We start from the raw sequence: 22,789 nt of genomic DNA, 5'->3' as shown, positions 1-22,789 counted from the left end.
AAGATGCAGAGTGCAAGAAGTGTAGCCAACGTGACCATCGTCGATCGCAATTTACCATACAATGGATATTATCAGACGATTGGACCTCACTTAAGATGCTCGCCAATGAAATTACGAATACGGACACCAAGTCATCTGCGATTGGCTGTTGGTTAGGAAAACTTTTGGTATTTCAGGAACGCCACTATTTCATCACCAATCATGTGATATTGCGGGTGCATGCCGAAATGTTTGACAACGTCTGTTCTTTTCAGCTGAGAATTCTGCTTCTGCATCGGTCACCATTTGACAGGTCCACCTTCACTGACTCCGTTTCCCGATTTCACTTTTCAAGCCACCTTTCCGTCAGACTTTCATCGTCAGTTCGAATCAACGCGACGGTGTCGCACGGATTATGCGTTAGTTCGTCGATCGACATCCCGTGGATACGTACCTGCTACTTGGAACCTCAACCTCCGAATGACTTAACAATGCGACCGTCTCGAAAGCAGATGACATGACATTAATGCGCACAGTGATGAGGAACTGCGATATTAATCGCCGCGTGCCGTCAGCGAAAGCAAAAAATGTTTGTCAGGGATCCCTGTGGCATCGTATGCATCATCGTTACCTATGTGGCGGTGTTCTACGCTGACTACGTCGTGGTACGATGGATCGTGTTGCACACTATGCAAGACAGGTTCGCATAACAAATGTTTGTCGCAAAAATTATTCCACCAACACTTTTTCAGATCTTATTGACTCAGGTGAAACAATTTTTTATGTTTATACAAATTATAACACTTTAAAGAAATACTGACAATCTTTTTTTTAATTTTCTATGTATGTGAATTCTGAAATACTCCAAGATTTTTTACCTTGTAATTTCTAAAAAATAAATTTTAAACTTTTTCAGACTTCTTTAAAGATTTTATTAAACAAATTATAGAATGATAAACTTTAGAAACTTTAAGATTGTTTAGATTTTACATATATGAGAAATTTAGAGAAAGACTTTCTTAACATTTTTTTTAAGTGTTTCAATTTGTATAAAAAGTAGAGATTTCTTAAAAATTTACAAAATTATTACAGAAATTTATTTTAAAAATCTGAAAAATTATATGAAAATTTTCAAAATAATTTCCAAAAGAATTTTTCATACTTTATATGACATCTCACATTTCTCTTATCGCCCTTTTTATTTAACTTGTTACAATTTTTTATAAGAAATATTTTTTCACAATACTTTTTTTGTTTTCAGCTTATGGTGCCCCTTCCATATAATAGCATTTAACACTGTTGTACTTCTTCTGATGATGGCACATTTGAAAGCTGTCTGCAGTGATCCAGGCATAGTACCCTTACCACAAAGTAGAATGGACTTCTCTGACATCCATGTCTCTGGGGGAAACGACGACCACGAGGGGGATGATGAGAAGGACGATTGGACAGTGTGCACTAGGTGCGAAACATATAGACCTCCTAGAGCACACCATTGCAGAATTTGTAAACGTTGTATTAGAAGAATGGATCATCATTGTCCATGGTAACTATGAGTCATGATATAAAAAACAGTAATGATCTATGTAAAGATAATGAAACTCTTTGTAAGAATAAGTAATGCAACGAAAAACCATTGTAATTAAAGAAATTTGTTAACAAAATTGACCTTGAATTGTGATTTCTTTACAGTCAATTGATTTGCCTCAGTAAAGCTAAAATTCTTGGGCATCTATTAACGAAAATAAAGTTTGAAAAAGTTAAATTATTTTTGAGAAATCTTGTAGATGGTCGGATATAATAACTGTCAAGTCAACATTGTAAAATTACAAAATATTTGCTACACTGCACTATTTAATAAGTTTTAATAGTACATTGTTAATAAAGATTAATAGACTTTTTAGTCAGTCTTATTGTGAAAAGTTATTAAGATTTATTTTAAATTTATTAAAGACTCGTAATTGTTTAAGGATCAACAACTGTGTTGGCGAGAGGAATCAAAAGTACTTCATACAGTTTCTGGTATACGTTGGTGCATTAGCCATCTATGCTATTATTTTAGTTATTACATCCTGGATCTATGACTGCCCGCAATGCAATAATGACATTGCAGTCAAACAAAATCGCATGTATGTATTTTACAGCCTTACAAAGATTTATGACAACTGGAATACTAATGCTGACATGTGTTACAGTTTACATTGTGTGATATTAGTTTTGGAGTCGGCATTATTCGGTATGTTCGTCATAGCGATTCTAGTTGATCAGTTTCAAGCGATCTTAGGCGACGAAACTGCCGTGGAACGCGTGCAAGGTATACAACAGCGCTATCACAATAAGAATACACCACGAACTTTCACGCTTTTGTCTCAAGTATGTGGAAAGAGCCATCCAATATTTTGGCTACTACCTTGCCACAATCCACCGCGTTACTCTTTCAGAAAGGACGCATATTTAATCGATCACGAAGTTTGAGATTATATAAAAAACGAGTGTATTATGTGTCTGCACACGCGTGGTATTTCATTTTTTGTATTATTTTTTTTACGTAACAGTATATACATATTAGAGTAATTGATTCTTTGGATTAGAATCTTAATACATCTTTGTACGAATTATTGACATAACATAGATTTGAGACTTGTAGCTATAACGTTTCTACAGCGTGGAAATAATATATATATATATATATATATATATATATATATATATACACATACACACACATATGTATAAACATTCATATAAAGACAATTAATATATATTATGGATATATTAATCATTTGTATACATAAATATATATTTATTTAAATTGAAAATAAATAGCTTTAGTATATGTTATTACTTATGTTGAAACATATGTGATAACAGAATATACATAAAAATGTAATCGACATTATGTTAATAAACTCATTTTTTATTCTTTTAAAGTAAAATATATAAGGCTAAGTGATATTTCAAGAGTGATACAATTAAATAATAATTCTTTAATTTAAGATAATTATCGCTAGGAACTGTGTCCTCGCCTAATGAATTTATTCGCTGCAAGGATTGTATTGTAGTATTCTAGAAAATAAAATTGTTAATATAATTTCAAGAAATTAGAATTTTATTATCAACAAATAATCAATAAATAGTGTTCTACTAATTTTTAAGTAAAGTTAATAAATTGATATTTTTGTTTTAAAGAAAATGTATAATAAAAATTAATATTAATTTAATAGATATTGAGTATATTTTAAATAATTATAATATATTTTTAATAATTTTGAAATGCTTAAATTTATCATCAACTTTTTTTATAAAGTTTCTAGTTATATTTTCTTACCGTATTAGCGACATCTATCAGTAATATTATTTTAGAACAGTTTACTTTCTCTATATTCAGTGAATTAGGGCCGACTTTATCAACCGGTCGGTTATTCCATTGGAATTGACCAATCGCATTTGTTAATTTTGCTTAAGAACAAATACGATTGGTCAATTCCAATGGAATAACCGGCCGGTTAAGGTAACCGGAGTTGGTAAAATCGGCCCTTAGGTTTGTCGCGTTTTGATTTAAATCTCCATAAATGTTTGCACTTTTGAAACGAGTCGTAATAGTGGTGTTACCGTGTCGGAGAGAAAAAGAAAGAGCGAAATAGAGAGAAGAAAGAAAGCGAGAGAGAGAGATGCTAAGTGCACAAAAAGTGCAGCAACGCAACCAATCATTATTAACCTGTGATTTCTAATAATAAAATTTCTGATTTTTTTATCATATTGATTATATGATGATTATTGATGATATGAAACGTTGAATATTGAAAACATTACAATAATTAGTATTACCAGTTTGAGTGATATTATTGTAAAATCATGTCCTGTAAAATTGTCATAACCTGTCATTAGTCTTTTTATGTGAAAAATAGTTCTATAAAACAAACAGAATTGTTTACATTATTTAATATATGAAATAATCAAAATACATTATGAGTAATAATATAAAAATGGGTAATGATATAAAAACTGCAATTTTTAAAAAGGTTAAATTTTTCTCTGCTTCTCTTCAAACAAAATGTTCACGATAGGAAATTTTTTCTTTTTTTTTTTAAATTTATTATTTATCTAATTATATTCTTGTTTTCAGATTACAGAATCTTTGCAAAACATTGATGTGAACATATCCAGCGTTGTATCTCATTTGGATTTGAAAACACATAAAACAGAAGGAATATATTCTTTCCTATTTCCACTGAAAACTAAACAATACAATATACAGAATGGAGTACAGAATATTATAAATAACGATCTAAATAGTGTTTTTGATGACATCAGTGTAGAGAACAATGTGATCTCTTTCAATGTTTCTAGAGATAGATGCATTAAAGATATTTTGGAACATAACTGTACAACATTAGCTCCAACTTTCATGGGTAACAAAAAAAATGTAATAGTGGAGTTTAGTTCACCCAATATTGCCAAACCTTTTCATGTAGGACATTTGAGATCTACAATAATAGGAAATTATGTTGCTAATATCAACAGTTTTGTAAAAAATAAGGTGAAGAAAATCAATTATTTGGGTGATTGGGGTACACAATATGGTTTAGTTCAATTGGGAATTGACATGGCAAATATTGGTGAGGCTGAAATGAAAAAGAGTCCTATAAAAGCCTTATATACAGCATATGTTACCGCCAACAAACTAGCTGAAACTGACTCTTCAATATTGGATCGTGCAAGAAAAATATTTAACGATTTGGAAAATGGCACAGAAGTCACGCATGAGCAGTGGAAAATATTTAAGCAGTATACTGTGGAAGAATTCCAAAGGGTTTACAGTAGAATCGGTATTACATTTGACGAATATCATTGGGAATCTATGTACAGGGCAAAAAATGTGGAGGAAATAGTCACATTGATGGAGAAAATGCAATTGCTTTTAAGGGATGAGCAGAATAGAAAAGTTGTAATTTTGGGAAACAAGAAAAGCGTTCCTATAATCAAGAGTGATGGTTCCACCTTGTACATAGCTAGAGACATTGCCGCAGCTATCGATAGATTCGAAAAGAATGATTTTGACCGTATGTACTATGTGGTGGATAATACACAAACCAATCATTTTTCAAGTTTGTTAGAAATATTAAAACAAATGCAAATGCCATGGGCTGAAAGATTGAAACATGTAAAATTTGGCCGACTACAAGGTATGCAAACGAGAAGGGGAAATACTGTATTTTTAGAGGATATCTTGGACACTGCCAGAGATATTATGAAGCAGAAACAAATTGACTCGCCTAGTATGTTGATTTTAAATATCAACGTTTAATTTTATATAAAACTGGTTGTAATGAAACTTGTTTTTAGCCACTAAAGTCCGTCTAGATTCAAATGATAAAAGCTCGGATATATTGGGCATTTCCGCAATGATAGTTAACGACTTGAAGAGAAAACGACAACGAGATTATACGTTCGATTGGAACGCAGCATTTGACGTAAGCAGTCTATTATCGCGGAAAAATTATTTTATATGTTATTAATTAATTTCTCCTAATCTTTTCTTGCAAGGTCAGTTGAAAGGGGACACTGGTATAAAGTTGCAATACACGCATTGTCGACTCGTTAGCTTGGAGCGCAATAGCGACGCTATTCTAACTACGGAATGTGAGCCAAATCTATTGCAAGGAGAAGTTGTTGACGATTTAGTCATATTAATTGCCAAGTTCGAAAAAGCAGTATTGAGATCATATGACGAAATAGAACCTTGTATATTAACGACATATCTTTTCAGTCTAAGGTAAGATATCAAAATACAATTATCTGATTGAAATATAAATAGTTTTTTTTTTTTAGTAATGCAATCAATAAAGCTTTCTATTTGTTGAAAGTAAAGGATGAATTGCCTGATGTTGCTAGTCAAAGATTGCTGCTTTTTCATGTTGCTAAAAATGTTCTCGCACAAGGTATGAAATTACTCGGTCTAGTACCTCTGGAAGAGATGTAAAAATAAATTTTAGGCTGGAATCCTAAAAAAATATTCTAGCACTATTCTATTGACTTGGTCAATCTTGTGAGATTTCAATCAGAAAAAAATATACGTCTACTTATTGAATATCAACTGGCTAATTAAATTTTTTTAAACAGATTTTATTATACAACGAAATACTTTTCTGTAGCGATTTCATATAATTTTAGTTTATGTAGTGTGAAAATTATATGACAATAAGCAGAATTAACGTTTGTTCCAAGCAAATTTTCTTCTGGCACCTTCTTGACCAAACTTCTTCCTTTCGCGTCTTCTCCAGTCCCTCGTTAAAAGTCCAGCTATTTGAAAATAACATTTTAATTAATAATATGGTAAAATAAACATTTTACCATATATGTAAACAAATATATCGTATTTATGTGACGATAATTTATTAAATCGATTTTCTTACCAACTCGCATTCTCTCGATCATTGGTTTGTCAACAAAGCTGCGTAAGCCCCATGCAATTCCCCAACGTATAGCGCCCGACTGACCTGTAGGCCCTCCACCATTAATTGTGGCTTCGATATCTACTTTATCAGTCATGTTTGTAAAAAGCAATGGAAATATAATCTGTAACAGACAAAATATACAAGAAGCACAATACGATAAGCAATTGCTAAAAAAACGATTTAAATAGTAAATTTCGAGAATTCCTTCTTCCAGAAATTGATACTTTCTTAAAAAGGTAAAACTGAAAAAATTATATTTCTTAATTGTTAAAAATTAATTATAATTATGCAATTCTCTTTTACTTATAGAAATATATTTACAATGAAAGAAAATATAATCGTGAATCACACAATACAAACTAAAATATCACATCGTACCGATATTAAATCGTTCAAATCATAACGAAGTACTTTCTTCTTTCGCTAATGTCGTCGCGATGTTTTCTAGCAACTTATTCATTTCTAGCAATTGTACCCTCAGCAATTTTATAGCATCTTCGTTCACTTTCATCATAGAGGTCAGTTTATCGAACATCATTTGTAAGGCGACATCAGAAAGCTCTGTCTGTCGATGTTTCAGCCAAACGGCGTGATCGCTCAAATTGATATCATCATTCATAGACGAGGGAATATTCTTCTGTGCTATCTCGTAAGCAGCTTTCATTATATCCTTAGGCAATCGCTTTTCGAGAGGATTAAGTGGCTTTACCACGAGAACCCGTTTCCTATTTTCAACATTGATCTTGTGATCGGACATCCACTTCCGAAAGGCGTACGGGATTGTAGTGTTATGCAACACCATCTCCGTAAAGAGTATCATTTTTGTCTGTCTTACCAGCTTCGTGAGCCCTGCGTGTTTCCTTAGACCTTGTATATCATGTACAGCAATACCGACCAGCAAGTTCATCAAGATCACAGTGACGAATACTATGAATAGCGTGAAGAGTATCTGCGATAGAGGATGATAAAAAACGAAGGAACTCGTCGTCGGTTCATCATCCATCTGACTGATGAGTCCTTCGAAGTCCAATTCACCGGCCATCATAGCCAGTACTTTGATCAGCCCGGTGAAAGGATTACCGAACGCGGGTTCGCCAGCGAATATCACGCAGAAACTAATGGTGAAACCAATCAGTAAGCCCGAATACGCCAGCAAAAGCTTGGCGAACTCGAATTGAATATGCGTAAACATGGCGACGTAGGTGCCGAAAGCCGGTAGCTGTCCGACCATTAACATCAGGTTGGTCCAGGCGCAAAGAATGGCGAACGCGCCGACGTAATTCTGCCAGTCGTAAGTGCGCCCGGTGTACACGAAGGACGTAACGAACACGCTCACAATCACCACGCCATCAAGCACGTTGTCGATATTGGAAAAGTATTGTATCGCCGATTTGTAGACCATGAAACCAAATATTTTCCTCGGTATAGTGATGCAAGTCAGGATTAACGCAAGATACCATTCGATCTCGATAACTGGCTTTCGGAAGAGAAAGCTAGTCACTCGTCTACTGCCGCATATCTTCGAGCTGTTAGTTTCGTTTTGATTGTAACATTTATACGCTAACGCGGTTAGTACGTAAGTAGTCATGCATATCACTGTCATAGCGTATAAGAGTATTCTCAGCAGATAAAGCTTGCGAATTTTCTCCCACTTGAGGTGTAGAAATGCCATAACCAGTGGATGCGACAGCAGGTCCTTTCGGTGCTCCTGCACGAAAGTGTTTATGAAGCTAGTCTCGCACTGATTACCGCTGGGAAAGAGAATATCAAAATGTAGACGCATTTCAAATTCACGATTATGCGGCACCGGCCGAGTCAGCCTGATGGAGGCATCCAACCGCTGGCGGAACACGTGCAAGGACTCAGGGATCTTCTTCAATATGATATTCAGTGCGGACAAGCCAGTGCGCGTGGTCGCGCTGATGTCGGCGCCAGCCCAGATGAGCGCATCCACGCACCGTGATTGCTCGTTCAACGCAGCGATGTGAAGGGGTGTGAAGCCAGTTCGATCGACCGCATTCACCAAGGCGCCGCGTTTCAGCAACAGTTGCACCAACTCAGCGGATGAGTCTGTGCTCATCACGGTGAAATGCAGAGGTGTCCTGTGCTCCCTATCGACGGCATTCACATTGGGCGTGTTGGCTGACAGCAGCTCGACACATGGTATCGATTGCACAAAACAGGCCACGTGCAATGGCGTTTGGCCCAGGTGATTCTTCTCGACGACGCTGGCACCGCGTTCGAGTAGCAGCTTGACCGTCTCCACCGCCTTCGCGCGAACAGCACTATGCAGAATTGGCTCGACCACCTCCTGACAGACGTAATTGAGCTTGGCGCCGTGATCCAGCAGCATAGCCGCGGTATGCCAGCTATTACCGAGCGCCGCAAAATGAAGCGGCGTGTAACGACTGACGAGGCTCTCGTAGTTTACATCGGCACCCTTCGCAATCAGATACTCCACGCAACCGACCCTGTCGCCCAGCGAAGCCGCGAGGAGAGCGTTCAGGCCGGTCCGCGGCTCGACGTAGTCGTAACACACTCCAGCGTTCTCCAGTTCTGGCAGAAGTTGCAATAAACCACGATAAGACGCCCAGATGTAAGCGACATTCCGCAATCTCTCGTTTTTGCACGCGTTTGGAAGCACGCGGTTCTTCTCCATGTGCAGCAGTAGCAGTCTCGTCTCCGTCGAGTCAATTATGGACCACAAAGCCGATCTCAATTTGGCACCATTTATATAGTGATTTTTACAACATTCCAGATTATCGAAGAAAAGTGAGTCGTCGACCGGTGGCGGTTCACCGGCGTCGATTTCGATCTGATTATTATTATCGAACTTCGATACAGTTGCGTCATCAATTGTAATTTTTTGCGGATAATCATCCACTGTATATGCACATCTCAACGATCTGTAAGTGGAAGCTAATCTAACGGACAGCGGATCACGTTTGTGACGACTGTTGAAACTTCTGGAATAAAAATGTTGTTCGCCATCATTCAAAATAATCGGTATCTTCAGACCGTTCATCTCGACATTCTTTACTTCAGCACTCTCCCCTAACGTATCTCGATCATTTTCACACATACTCACCAGAATTAAAATGTATTTACAATCGATTTACAATAAGTTTACAATTAGTTCTCAATTTCTCTTTTTTTTCTTCGAGTCAAAATTCAAGCACACGACGTCCGTCCAATCTTATCTCGCTTAAATTGTCTAATTCGATTTTTTTTAACGATTTTATCCATTAATCACTATTTTTTCTATTATTTTACGTTTCCCACATTCTCTCACGCAAGAAGTCGTATTTACAGACCTTATCTTGCTTGAACCATTTGCAATTATAATGATCTTGTCACTTTTTGTCGTTTCACTTATTTTTCTCAGAATTACTTCAGCTATTAGGTACAAGCTATTATGTTGTACAATGTTTAAGTTTCCAGTGTAAATGCTGTTCGTAATTAAGCACTAAGTATTCGTACCGTTATGTGATGATTCGCGCATGTGAAGCATCCTAATTACCGCACTCGCGTCATCGTCTCTTCTCCAGTCTCTTTCTCTCTCGTTCTTTTCCTCGACTATCACGCCTACAAGTCGTTTTGATCCATTTTCAAGAGTTAAAAATTATTATTGTACCACGGTCTCGAGCATGACTGAGTGCCTTACATTCGAGCCGCTCCGATTCGATCATGACTTGCATTCATCCGGATGATATTAATGATCTTCAAAGAAATATATCTTTTTGCATGCAGATAAGAATAGAGATTGCTTTTTCCTAAGGCTCTGGTCGCTAGATTTGTACGCTCATTTATATGTATAGTTCTTTCTTTTCATTAAAAAAGATATAATATTAAGTTTATTGCATATATATACATTAGCAATCTTGTCTCCTGATTTTTAATTTGCGCCGTTAATAGTACTGTCGTTCCATGTATTAGTATTTCTTTTTCTGTTTTTCATGTACATTTCTGAAGGTTTAATATTAATGTTCCTGTTTGGAGAAGGCGTGTTATTATCGAATATTCAAGTACGTCTGTGTAAGAATCTCAAGTGATAGCATGATGATTTTATATTTTTAACTGACACCGCACTTTTTTTCCTCTCACTACCGGCCTTCGTACGGTCGTCACTTCGTCTGCTCGTTTAACGCTCCCACTTTTTGTTGCACGTATTTATAAGAATCTAGAGATTGTCTGAGGAAATCACGAGTTTTCGACTCTAGAATACAAAAGTAAGCCGAGAAGGATTTTGGCCACATTTTCTAATCGTAAAATATTATGTCAGTTCGAGAGATGTCTATCGCTAACCGCCGTACGCTTGACAATTCAGCGAGCAATACGGCGGACTTAACTGATTCGTACGATCGCGCTACACGTACTGCATGACATACCCTGCATACGTCTCTGTCGTTCGCGTGGGAAGAGGGATCTACGAGCAGAGGGGCAAAACGCATGATAAAATACATAAATATAAAAAGATGTAGGTCGAATTCGAGATCTACTTTACGTATACCCTCATGTGTATGAGTTGCCCTTCTGTTAAATTCTGGATTAATCTAGATAATGTAAAAAATATTGTTAAAAGATATTTTACTTGAGTTTTTTTAGAACATCATTATTTACATCGTTGTTATCGTTAAAAAATATCATTAAATGTAGATATTTGCGTTCTTAATCAGATGTAACGATAAATCATTTTCTTCTTGTTGAAATAAATGAAGGTTAAACAAAGAAACAAGAAAAGAGAAAAAATGTTTTTATCAAACTAAAGTATTCTAATTACTAAAAAAAAAAAAAAAAATAGATTTTTTCCAAAGTAAAGGTCATAGACAGACAAAAAGAATTATTTAAATTGCAGACAGCTAATGTCTACAGGAATAGTATAAAATTATATTTTAAGTATACTTAAATTTAAAATAAATTGAAATTATAAACTCTCATTTTCTATTTGGCATCTCAAAAATGGAACAGAACTAAATCAGTGAAAATAAATCAATCGTTATTCCTTTTTGTTAATTCTGTTTGTACATTATCGGTTTCTTCATCAAATATTTAATTTTTAATTATAGAAATGGAAATTTATATTATATATACTTATAACATTTATATATTATAGAGAATTTTTTCATTATTTATAATCTTTATATAATTATTGATTACTTTTTTATTTTATAGTTTCCCAAATCCGAACTGCGTTTATCTAAAAAAACTCCTTTCACTGTCACGTGATCGCGAATATATCACGATCCGTTTACGTAATTTTTAATTTTGTATTCATTTTAAGTACATTTACAAGATCTGCGTCAAGAAATATTCTTGAATTGTGTCAGTTATCTGTAAAGTCGTGTATGTATTTTGTGTTGATACACGAAATACATAAATAAACATTGCGCATAAAATATTTCGTGCTAGAAATCACTCTAATAAGAAAAGAAAAAATAGCTTTTGAACAGTCGAATTCAAGATACCTCGCGATAGTTTTATTTAGGCTGCAAGAAACTTTCGTGTTCCGTAAAGTTAGAATCTGTAGTGTATTTTTATTGTAATTCTTTACCTATTTCTTAGAGCTACAATAATTTCTCGATTTGAAGAACTGAAAGATACCGAGTCATTTAACAGAGCATGATAGACATTACTAATTTCTGTGTAAAATAACGAAGTACAGGGTCTAAAGTACGGAACCTCTAAAATTTTAACCCATTAAATTCTCTTCCGAGAAGTACCGTTTTACCTTATTGGATTTCCCATTCTGACAGTTGAACTTTCAACGGATGAGAACTTATGCAGATAAGAACCGGTTTTAGCTGTCTACCTACGCGTATCGTTAATATGATATACGTATTCTTTAACTTCGTTGAAATTTTAAAGTAAAACATGATCAAAGAGAGACAACTTCAAAATTTTTTTAATAAATACGGTTTTTTTTAATGTAAGAATATTTATTCGTGCGTTTAACAATACATCTTGAAAGAAAATTCGCAACAATAATATATGTAGTTATTCAAATGTGTATTGCACAGTAATTTAAAAAACAAAAGAAAATATTAAAAAAATTCGTTTTCTTAGAGCTTATATAATAAGAAATTAAGAATAAACAATACAAAAATATACTAATCAAAAGCAATCAAACGTGACGTCACAAATTAAATTGCATTAATCTAAAGATAATTGTATATAAACCGGTTATTATATATAAACTTACATATTGACTCTTCAGAAATTTTTCTGACAAGCCGAGATATCTTATAAAAACTTGTACAAATGTTGAAACAATGTTTAAAAAAATATAAACGAACCGTCCTATTTTCTCTAAGGTCTCATCAATATACGTATCCGTATGTTTGTATCCGCGTCACGAATTCCATGTTACTTTAGATACTAAATACATACTAAACGTTCGAACAAAATAACATATATGTATATTTTAGATTTTTAGAAGATTAAAGTAAATAGTTTTTTTTCTAAGGAAATATTTCACATGCAATTATGGTGTTAAAATGAAACATTTTATTTAAGGTAGCATGTATTGTATAAAAATATGCAAGCCCCTAATGCTTCTTATATAAAATTCATATATGGAAATGGACGGAATTAAATATAGCTGAAATTGGACACGATTACACTTGTATCACAGAAATGAAATGATGTCTAGGCAAGATTTAGACAGCTAGAAAATATAAAAACGTATGGAAACGAAGATTGATTTGCGACATTTTAATTATTCACGATGTATCAATGCCACGTTCTGTGAACTCAAGAGAGATTTAAGAATCTCTTATCGCTGTTCCATAATCGAATTTAAAATTTTGAACGGTTGTGAATTTTTTCCTCAACAAATTTTTTTTCAACATCTTATCATTGATTTATTTATTTATTTATTTTACTATCCTGCGCTTTTATAAGTTCTCGAAGGAGAGTGTGATTTTTCTCGCAAAGTTCCTTGAGTTCCGCAATATCCTCTTTAAATTTGTTGCAATCGTGTTGCAGCGTATCCTCATCGACGCCACGACAACGACTCGCGGTTACGTCGCTTCTGAGACTATCTTTCGTGTAATAAGCCTGACTATAAGTTTTTCTGCGCGATACGGCAAAATTGTTCTGTCCGTCTCCTTCCTTAGCTATTTTGTAGGCGGCAGAGAGAACATCACGTGGTAATCTCTTCTCTCTGGGATTTAGTGGACGAACGGTCAGAACGGCTCGTAAAGGTGACGGCAGAAACAGCGCGGTCCACCGCATACACTTGTTGAAGCGTTTCGACGGCATAAATCCCAACAAAATCGACGAATCCATGATTTCCACATCGTGGATCAGTTTTGTTTGGCGAACAAGTTTTGCGAGACCCGCCGTCTTTTGCAGGCCCTTGATATCGTGCACAGCTATGCCGATCAACAGATTCATCAGCACGATTGTTACAAATAGGAGAAACAATACAAAGAAAAATTGGGTCGAAACTTGAAGCAGAATCCAGGAAGTTTCTCCAACATCTTCATTACCACCCTTCTCGGGTGCGAAAAATATATCTTCGAAGCCTAATTCGCCGGTCATCATCGCAAGAACTTTAATAAGGCCCGTGTACAGATTGCTGAACGACTTGCTGTGTGGAAAAATCACGCAGAAGCTCGCTGTAAAGCCTATCAGTAGGCAGGCATAGACCAGAAGTAGCTTAAATACTTGTGCCTGCACGCTAGTAAACATAGCGACGTAAGCGCCGAACATCGGGAGTTGTCCGATCATCAACATTAAATTGATCCAACCGCAGAGCACGGCAAAAGCGCTCAAGTGACTTTGCCAGATATACGTTCTTTCCGTATACGCAAAAGAAGTGATGAACACGCTCAGTATTACGCACCAATCGACTAAGTTTTCTATCTGTGTGAAGAATTGTCTAACAGATCGGTAATTGGGAATGACGGTGAACTTGCGAAAAGCCTCGAACACAGTGAGCGTCACTAGGCTGTACCACTGAATCTCAAGTATCGTGGGATGTTTGTAGATAAATCTATAGATTCCGGGCGCGTTCTTGCACAACGACGGAATGTCCACAATGCCCTTCGACTCGTTGTAACAATTATGAGCTAGGGTGATTATCACCCAGCTCGTAAAGATTAGCATGTACACCAGGTAGAAAAATAAACTGGCGGCGTAGTACTTTCGGATTTTGTGCCATTTAAGATGAAGAAAAGACTGACACAGAGGATGCTCCAGGATTTCTTTGTAGCCTTCTTTTACGAAAGTGTTGAGGTAACCGATCTCGGGCGAACGACTCTGTCGGTTTCGCCGGTGCTGTAGTAACGGACGAAAATCCAGCTGTAATTCGAGCTCGCCCGCAATAAATCCCTGTCGATTCAGAGTCAAGGATGTGTTCAGTTTACGCTCGAACACATCCAAAGACATCGGAGTCTTACGCAGAACGATGGACAGGGCACTGTTACCACCAATAGTCCGGGCGGTAAGATCTGCCTCGTATTTTATCAGCAGATTGACGCATTGCGACAACTCGTTCGAGGCAGCGATGTGTAGCGGAGTGTAACCGTATTTGTCAGCTTTATTCACGTCCGCCCGCCATTTCAGCAAGAGCTCGGTAATATCGTCGGTCATCAGAGACTTGCCCAAAGCCAGATGTAGAGGCGTCCGACCTTCGTCATCTTCTACGTTGGGATCCGCGCGACCTTTCAGTAAAATTTCCACGCACTCCAGGGAATGCGAACGGGCAGCTAAATGCAAGGCCGTATGTCCCCGGTGATTCTTTAGTTGAAGATTAGCGTTCGCCTCGACTAAGAGAGCCAAGTTATCCGCGCAACCGGCCTCCGCGGCCAAATGTAAAGAGGTGTCGTTCTTTCCGTTAAGTAAGTCCACTTGGCAACCAGCTTTCAGAAGTATGTCTAAGCAAACTTTGTCTCCGCCGTCGGCCACGTGATGAATAGCGGCGAATCCATCCTGATCTAAACGATCGAGCTCCTTATTGTTCGGCGCCAGTAGAGTAAGTACGCGCACAGCGTTGGTTCGCGCAGCCACGTGCAACACCGTCTCTTCAGCGTCGTACGGAGATAATTGACTGAAGCTGAGTTGCAAGAAATACTGAGCAACATCGAAAGCATCACCAAAAGCGGCGTAATGAAACGCCGTATGTTTAGAATTGGTATCAATACTCGCACCTCGTTCTATCAAGTACTTGACCCCGTCTATGCAATTCCGAAACGCACACAAGTGCAACGGGGTGAGACCATACTTGGGCTCAGTGTAATTGACATTAGCTCCGCAATTGCACAAACGATGAATGAGATTCGTACGACCCATAAAACTCGCTTGTAGCAATAAGATGTTGGTTTCACTGTCCGCGTAGACTACATTTGTTTCGTCCGTTTCGCAAATTCCTAATTCCAGATTTTCCCACACTTGAGACTTGCAGCCTATACGTATCCTGTGTGCCATGAGAACATTTTTGATGAAATCTTCGTTGATGCGCAGGGAAGTGCGGTCGAATTCGGAAGAAGTACGTTCACTGACGATGAAATAATTTTCTATGGAAGGTATAAGACTTATTGGACTGTCGGATGAAGAGGGCGAGTCGTATTGAACTTGACCATTCTCGAGCTCGTTGTCATCTTGCTTAGGCGATGAGCGTCGAGACTTTAGTCGAGTTAAGAACAACGAAGCCGCGCTCGTACATGTTAACAAAGAACGGTTTGTCGGAACAGTTTTTGACACTTTTTCTCCGATGTCTTCCATCTCTTTTGCCAATAATACAAATTTGTTGCTGAGATTATCTACCACCTCCACCTGTTGCCGTATTAAGTTCAATTACCTACAAACGTGATACATCTATTTAATGCTATCCAACAGTATTTAAGTGAAACATACAAATTAGAACTATATAAATATTTGGAGTGTCAAACAATTTTTCTGTCGAAATAAGTAAAAGTATATAATATTTAGCAGCTATTTTCAAAGTTATGAATCGAAAATAAAATTAATACGATATTATTAAATGCTTATATATTTTATTGGAAAAGAGATTGAACAAATGTAAACTTATTTATATTTGTACTTGTTAGTGTCAACTTTTTTTTTTTTTATGAATAAGTTTACAATGAGAAATAAAATGTAAATTTTGTAGTATAATTCAATTTTACTTTTGTTTTAATATAAAAAATTATGATACAAAATTTGGCACTTTAACAAGACCTTAATATTGTTATATCGAAATCCAACATAAAACGCATTGTGTGACAGAAATTGAAAATCGGTTAAATAATCAAGGCGTAATCTATTATCTTATTAGATTTACGGTAATTACGTCCCACTTTTAAAAGACAAACAAAGAGATTTAGATTGATGTCACACTGATTACATATGGAATAATATTGACAAATCGACTAATTACAAAGAATAAGAAAAAAACAGGAAGTTTACGGATCGAACAAGAAGTAAATAAAGCTTCATTGCAACGTTTCATTAGTTTACACAGTTAAAAGAAAAAATAGTTTTTGATGGCGTGACTGAATATTAAACAATAGGAGATTTAAATGTTCCCGTTAAGTATCTAAAAAATAGAAACCAAATATGTAAAAATATAGAAATACAAGTTTATTAAATATAAATCCAAACAAAAATTATATAAAAAATAGAAATTATAAATAAAATCATAAGTAAAAATAAAATGCGTGTAAAAATAAATACAACATTAAATGAAAAAATAGAAATAAAAATTAAACGTAAGTAAATAAAAATTTAAATTATGCAAAGGAAACATAACGTCACAATGCTGTTTATGTTTGTATATCAAGCCAAAAGTGAGTCGCCGTCTGTTGGTAGTTGATGAAGTGTTTCGGTAATGCTTTCGACAAAAATCTGATTTAATTCAATGACTCTTATTGCAATAACTGGACGGTTAACGTTTACGCCATCGGCATTACGGCAGAGATGGTTCTAAAGTGAAGAAGTACCTTGCTACGTTTACTGCACGAAACGAAAACTCGGTAGTGGACATTGATAATTGTTTCAATCGCATCACCTCGTTCATTCGCCAGACTGGTTCACACTGAGAGCGAGAGAGTGTGCATCATATGGCTAACTCCACTGTACCGGTTATACCAGCGAAAGAGGTTTGGGTAAATGTATCCGATGAGACTGGTCTATCAGAAATGCGCACGGAAAGGTCGTCTTCCTGAAGGACACCGCACGTATGTGTTTTTCGTGCTTCACATTCTTTGCAATACACAAAGGATATCGCATAAAAATATTATTTCCTCTTCAGTATCATATAAATCCTCAAAACACGCAATTCGTCTAATCCGAGATAAATAACATTTTTTAATTAACTTTTGCTTAGTACTGTATTGTATAAGTTTCTACTCTTATATTATACTCGAATATAAGCTGATTATTGCGTTCTAATTAGATATCTGTGTTCGCAGTGAAGAAAATTGAAATTCCATTATTGTAATCAGCACAATTAAAAATTTTTTTTATTTAAATATATTACCCAACAGTTTATCTGAGTAAAAGCCAAAAGAAAATTACGATTAAAAAAAATTTATGATAATTTTTTAAAGAAAAAAAACTCCCCGAAAAAGTTTAATCTTTGTCTTATCACTTTAAAAAAAATTCAATTGTTTATGAAATAAAATCTTAAAACGTTTTAATCAACTCTCTCATTCAATAAAGTTATCAGTTAACATAAGATGCAATTAAATGTAAAAAAATTAGTTAATAATATGTATATTGTAATTTGCATACAATTTTACTATTTAAAGCTTTATATTTATTACAAAAGAAATATTAATTTGATAACGTCTAGTTCATTTATATGAGAATTTTAATAGCAATTTTTATTAATTCTATTTAAAAAATGTTAATTATTTTTACTTTATTCATCTTCTCTTAATTGGCACTCTTACTCATTTTTTACGTCACCATTTTATTAACAATTATTCTTCAGTATTTGTATTTACGTATATTAAACTTATTTATTTTTAAATTTTAATTACATTAATTATAACGTGTTTCCAAAATAAATATAAAACAATAGCAATTTATTTTATCATTTAAATGATTAACAAATTAAACATACCTAAATACATTAATACATATCACAAATTTAATTAAAATGTATTGTGTTTTTATTGTAAATGCTTTCTATATATTAGTTAGGATTAGTTTTATATTTTTCTCTATCTTAAAAAGGGCATGTAATGAAGCCTCTTTTCCGCGATGCTGATTGGTTCTCTCGCTACGTTTATTTCGTGTTGCAAGTTGCAAGAGTAACTGTCATTGCGATTGAATTTTGTCAGCTTACAAATTTGTATAAATGGTTATCTATACAATTATCGTTGTAGTTTATTTTTAAAAAGTAAAAAATAAAAAGTTAAATATCGCGCGCAAAGCGCATTCTGTAAGTAGTTTAAAATTAGCTTCATAAAAAATTAAAATTTAGTCTAGATCCAGAACAGTGCAATTAATTATAAAATAACTTTTTCTTTCTTTCTCACTAAACAATACATTATCAAATAAAATATACACACAATGTTTTAAATATCTTATCTATAATAAATTATATAATCACCTTAATTTTTTCATAAATATTATCATAGAAAATTCTAAAGTGATATTATTTCACACTTTTTACACTTCTTAATCTCTATCACGTATCAAATTAGAATGTATATACTATTCCATGTTACAAAAAATAATTTGTAGCCAAATTATATTATATATTACAATTTCAAAAGATTTGCATGAATAACTTGAAATATTTTTCAATATCGATTTTTCTTACGAAAATTTGGACAAAGTATAACTCACCTGTTCACGATGAAGAATCTCTTCGAAATACGTGATGTCACGACCATTAATAATAATCTTTCCAGAGCCATTACCCCAAATTGTCACTTCACCCCTTGCAGATTTTCTCATGCAATCTGAATCATTAACAATAATAAATTTTATGACATTTTCAAACATCTTTTTAAACATTATCTTTTTTTTTTACTTTACTTACTCTTGACTGTAATGTATGGCCTTCCTGTGCTGTCATGTTCCAACTTTACATGTAACAATAAATATTTGCATTAATTGTAACAATATTTTATCATTATTATTTGCATTGTCAAACATACAAATACTTACAGGTAATGTTATTACTTCACTGGAATGAGTACTAAGAATTTTGCGATATTTTGTAATTAAATCTGTTGCACGTTTTGACAATGGATGATCACACAGTCGTTCTAGCGATGTAATAAGATAGTTGTACTGAAAGGATTAGTATACATTTATGAATTAAATCTTACATGTTGTAATACACATTTTTTTTAAGATTGTTATGTGATTAATTATTAACAGCGACTAATTATTTACCTCATAATCATTTATTTCTTCAAGAATTTGGTTTTCGAGGTCATCCTTTTGCAACCATGTGGAACCTGTCAAATCACTAAAAATATGATATATTAAAAAAATAGTTACATATGATATTTTGCAGGGTATTTCTAAAATTAAATTTATATTCAAGTTACATGTACATACACATATTCTATGTAAATTAAATATGTATTTGACATACATTTTATCCATAGGTAATGTTCCTTGTCTTATCAATGAATCTTCAATGCCATTCAAAAATTTAATTTTATTCACAATATGCTGTATATAAAAAAAATTTTTCAAAAAGAAATTAATTATATGTATACTCTTTTATATACTTATAATAGTTATTATAGAAACTTACATATAGTATTTCATAATAATTCGGTTTTGAGGTGTAAAACATAAAGTGGAAGGGTCTTCCAGATTCATCAAATTCTGCTGCTTTCCTATTTGGAAAAATCTTTTCTGGATGTTCCATTATTGGTCGAGCTTTAGGCTCAAACAGTCCTGATGGAAATAGATACTGGATTGATCTCTAAAAATAATGATTACATAGCTTTAGATATTAATTCACATATTTTTCAAATTGACAGAATAATTCTTATATATATTTACATCTATATCTGCTTGTGTAAAACATTCCGGATCTTCACCCATCATGTTAGCCAAATGTCTTTTTCCTATTTCATATTCTACAATCTCTTTCTTCATGAATTCATCTGATAAATTAAAAAAAAACATATTTAAAATTTAAATAAAAAATTATTTATAAATAATTAATATTGAAGTGTGTTACAAAACATTACTAATTACAGAAAAAAATTACACAAAAAAAAACTATTTAGGAGAACATATGTACAGAAAAAGAACTGTATATATTGGTTATTACCATGTTCTTTTGTACGTTGTAAATACATCAACATAGCTCGACTTATTTTTTTTTCTGATTTCTTTGTACTATTCTGGACTACATCTTTGATTTCCTCAATAGATGTTGTATAACATCGTGATTTAATATAATTCTGCAAAAATATAAAATAATTACACAATAAGTACAGTAATTAAACTATTTATGCATGAGTAAAATGAGAAAAACTGTATTGAAAAAGTAATTCAATGGTTCATCTCATTGAGGAACTACAAACTTACCGAATGTCGCGTAGTATCCGAAAATAAAGCAGTAATGTTGTTACTCGCGCCGATCAAACGTTGAAGGTGTGAACGGATATAAACAGATACTGCCATAATTACAGATTGTCAATCAGAATCGAATTTCTCAACCGATTTGTAGGTTTTTCTAATTAATCTAACATAACCTATTATCAACTAATGAGAACTACACAGATTTCATCAGACAAATTAAATGAAAGTAGAATTAATGTTAATTTTCGCAGATACGTTTCGAAATTCTTGAAAAAATGGAAATATCGCAACTTTTTTGAGTGCGTCGAACGCATGTAATTACATTTACATACTCGGCATCACTCGATAGTCTTGGCACCCATTAGTCCACGTGAACAGTGAAATTACACAATTTGCGAGAGTAGTAGACACCGTAGAGCGTAGAGTCCGTTCCGTAGAGAGCGTACTCGAAATCAGGGTTATCAGGGGCGTGCAAAAGAATATCGAGACCTGCAACCTGCAGGCTGCAACTGCTTTGGTCAAAAGTATAATGATGATTATGTATTGTATAATACCAATAAAATTAAATAATACAAATAAAAAATTCCTAGATAAATCTCAGAGAAAAGTATAGATACTTAGAATATTTAATATTTTTGGCCTAGTTCATATTTTCTTGAAAATTTTATTTAGGAAAAAGGGAAGGAAATCACAACACTGTACATCATAATAACAAAAGTGATAATAAAAGTACATCTTACTGAAATATTGACTTTTTTTTATTCATACTATTCTTTTCTCAATCGTCTGCAAATTAATCCGACTTTCAAACTAGTCGGTGTATTGGTCATTAGCATGCGAGAGAGTTTTATCATTACATAATTTTTGGAAGTATATAAAGTAATAAACACCAACAATCAGGCACCATTAACAAGTTACTAATAATCAGTATTTGTTAATGCCCCAACAAGATTAAGTTATTTATCACATAAGTAAAAAATATATATGGATGAAATATTAAAAAGCTATTATACTGCTGTTGGCAATAGCTTCTATATGAAAAATTGTACATATAGAAGCATCATACAATTATATCATACACGTATTTCATATGCACGAATTTACATTAGAAGTCACAATAACAGCAGTTATTTTCAGCCTCTATTTAATAATACATCTGTCTCCCGTTTTCTCAATGCAACCATATTACAATCATGTAAATTCTCTTTTTCATTAATAAAACATTATCTTACTTTTCTTGCATTAACAAAAGCGTTTCCAGTAAAAATAAATCTTAAAATTAGAAAATTCTAATCAATCAAAATTTATATCTAATTATTACTATTTAAATAGAAAAAGCAGTATATTTTCTTAATGTGTTAAATATGTGTAGCGATTTCAATATGGTTACAATGAGTACAAACAAAAGTCTTAAATTACTAATTTTATGAAATATGAGGAATGCATGATAATATAATATACATAGATGTACTCTTAAAATGTTGCGTTCCGCGCTGTTAGCAAACAGAAACATGCGTTTTCAAGGATATATTTAATCTACAAATTCTAAAATACTATATTACTGTTAAACTTAGTAGCCGCCGAAAATAATTAAACATTCCTGAAATAATTGAACATTCCTAAAATCTAATACCCCTGCAGGCCGTTGTCATGTAACCCCATTCTTCTTGTATCACAAAAAGAAACAAAAGTATTTATGAGCAAATTACATAGGTAATGTGTACATACATACATACATACATACATACATACATACATACATACATACATACATACATACATACATACATACATACATACATACATACATACATACATACATACATACATACATACATACATAC

At 33.8% G+C, this 22,789-nt stretch overlaps 4 protein-coding genes across 5 annotated transcripts; 2 read left to right on the top strand and 2 right to left on the bottom strand.

Annotated features, from left to right (window-relative positions):
- Nucleotides 1–237: 237 nt before the first annotated feature.
- On the top strand, nucleotides 238–4,236 carry LOC105840795 (palmitoyltransferase ZDHHC3). Of its 2 annotated transcripts, XM_036285729.1 has the most exons (5): nucleotides 240–679; nucleotides 1,241–1,525; nucleotides 1,950–2,108; nucleotides 2,175–2,293; nucleotides 4,106–4,236. In XM_036285729.1, the coding sequence occupies exons 1-5, from the start codon at nucleotides 567–569 to the stop codon at nucleotides 4,129–4,131; spliced, it is 702 nt and encodes a 233-aa protein (XP_036141622.1). In that variant the 5' UTR covers nucleotides 240–566; the 3' UTR covers nucleotides 4,132–4,236. The 2 variants fall into 2 exon arrangements, with proteins under 2 accessions (XP_012543320.1, XP_036141622.1); XM_012687866.3 differs by lacking the exon at nucleotides 4,106–4,236 and having other exon boundaries at nucleotides 238–679; nucleotides 2,175–3,080.
- On the top strand, nucleotides 3,533–6,190 carry LOC105830569 (probable arginine--tRNA ligase, mitochondrial). Its single transcript, XM_012669961.3, has 5 exons — nucleotides 3,533–4,001; nucleotides 4,106–5,258; nucleotides 5,326–5,453; nucleotides 5,532–5,755; nucleotides 5,812–6,190. The coding sequence occupies exons 1-5, from the start codon at nucleotides 3,948–3,950 to the stop codon at nucleotides 5,960–5,962; spliced, it is 1,710 nt and encodes a 569-aa protein (XP_012525415.1). The 5' UTR covers nucleotides 3,533–3,947; the 3' UTR covers nucleotides 5,963–6,190.
- Nucleotides 6,191–6,419: 229 nt separating this feature from the next.
- On the bottom strand, nucleotides 6,420–17,374 carry LOC105830567. Its single transcript, XM_036285789.1, has 3 exons — nucleotides 13,305–17,374; nucleotides 6,816–9,552; nucleotides 6,420–6,558 (listed from the first exon to the last, which is right to left on the bottom strand). The coding sequence occupies exons 1-2, from the start codon at nucleotides 16,161–16,163 to the stop codon at nucleotides 6,835–6,837; spliced, it is 5,577 nt and encodes a 1,858-aa protein (XP_036141682.1). The 5' UTR covers nucleotides 16,164–17,374; the 3' UTR covers nucleotides 6,420–6,558; nucleotides 6,816–6,834.
- A 2,445-nt stretch (nucleotides 17,375–19,819) lies between these two features.
- On the bottom strand, nucleotides 19,820–22,732 carry LOC105830568 (28S ribosomal protein S9, mitochondrial). Its single transcript, XM_028194022.2, has 6 exons — nucleotides 20,952–22,732; nucleotides 20,692–20,824; nucleotides 20,418–20,521; nucleotides 20,164–20,337; nucleotides 19,962–20,078; nucleotides 19,820–19,869 (listed from the first exon to the last, which is right to left on the bottom strand). Exons 1-6 carry the CDS (start codon nucleotides 21,045–21,047, stop codon nucleotides 19,867–19,869), a joined length of 627 nt encoding a protein of 208 aa, XP_028049823.1. The 5' UTR covers nucleotides 21,048–22,732; the 3' UTR covers nucleotides 19,820–19,866.
- Nucleotides 22,733–22,789: the final 57 nt, after the last annotated feature.

Source organism: Monomorium pharaonis, chromosome 4 (assembly GCF_013373865.1).
Source record: "Monomorium pharaonis isolate MP-MQ-018 chromosome 4, ASM1337386v2, whole genome shotgun sequence".
NCBI lineage: Eukaryota > Metazoa > Arthropoda > Insecta > Hymenoptera > Formicidae > Monomorium > Monomorium pharaonis.
Note: the sequence above shows the minus strand (reverse complement) of the source record. Positions and strands in the feature narration are given on the sequence as shown.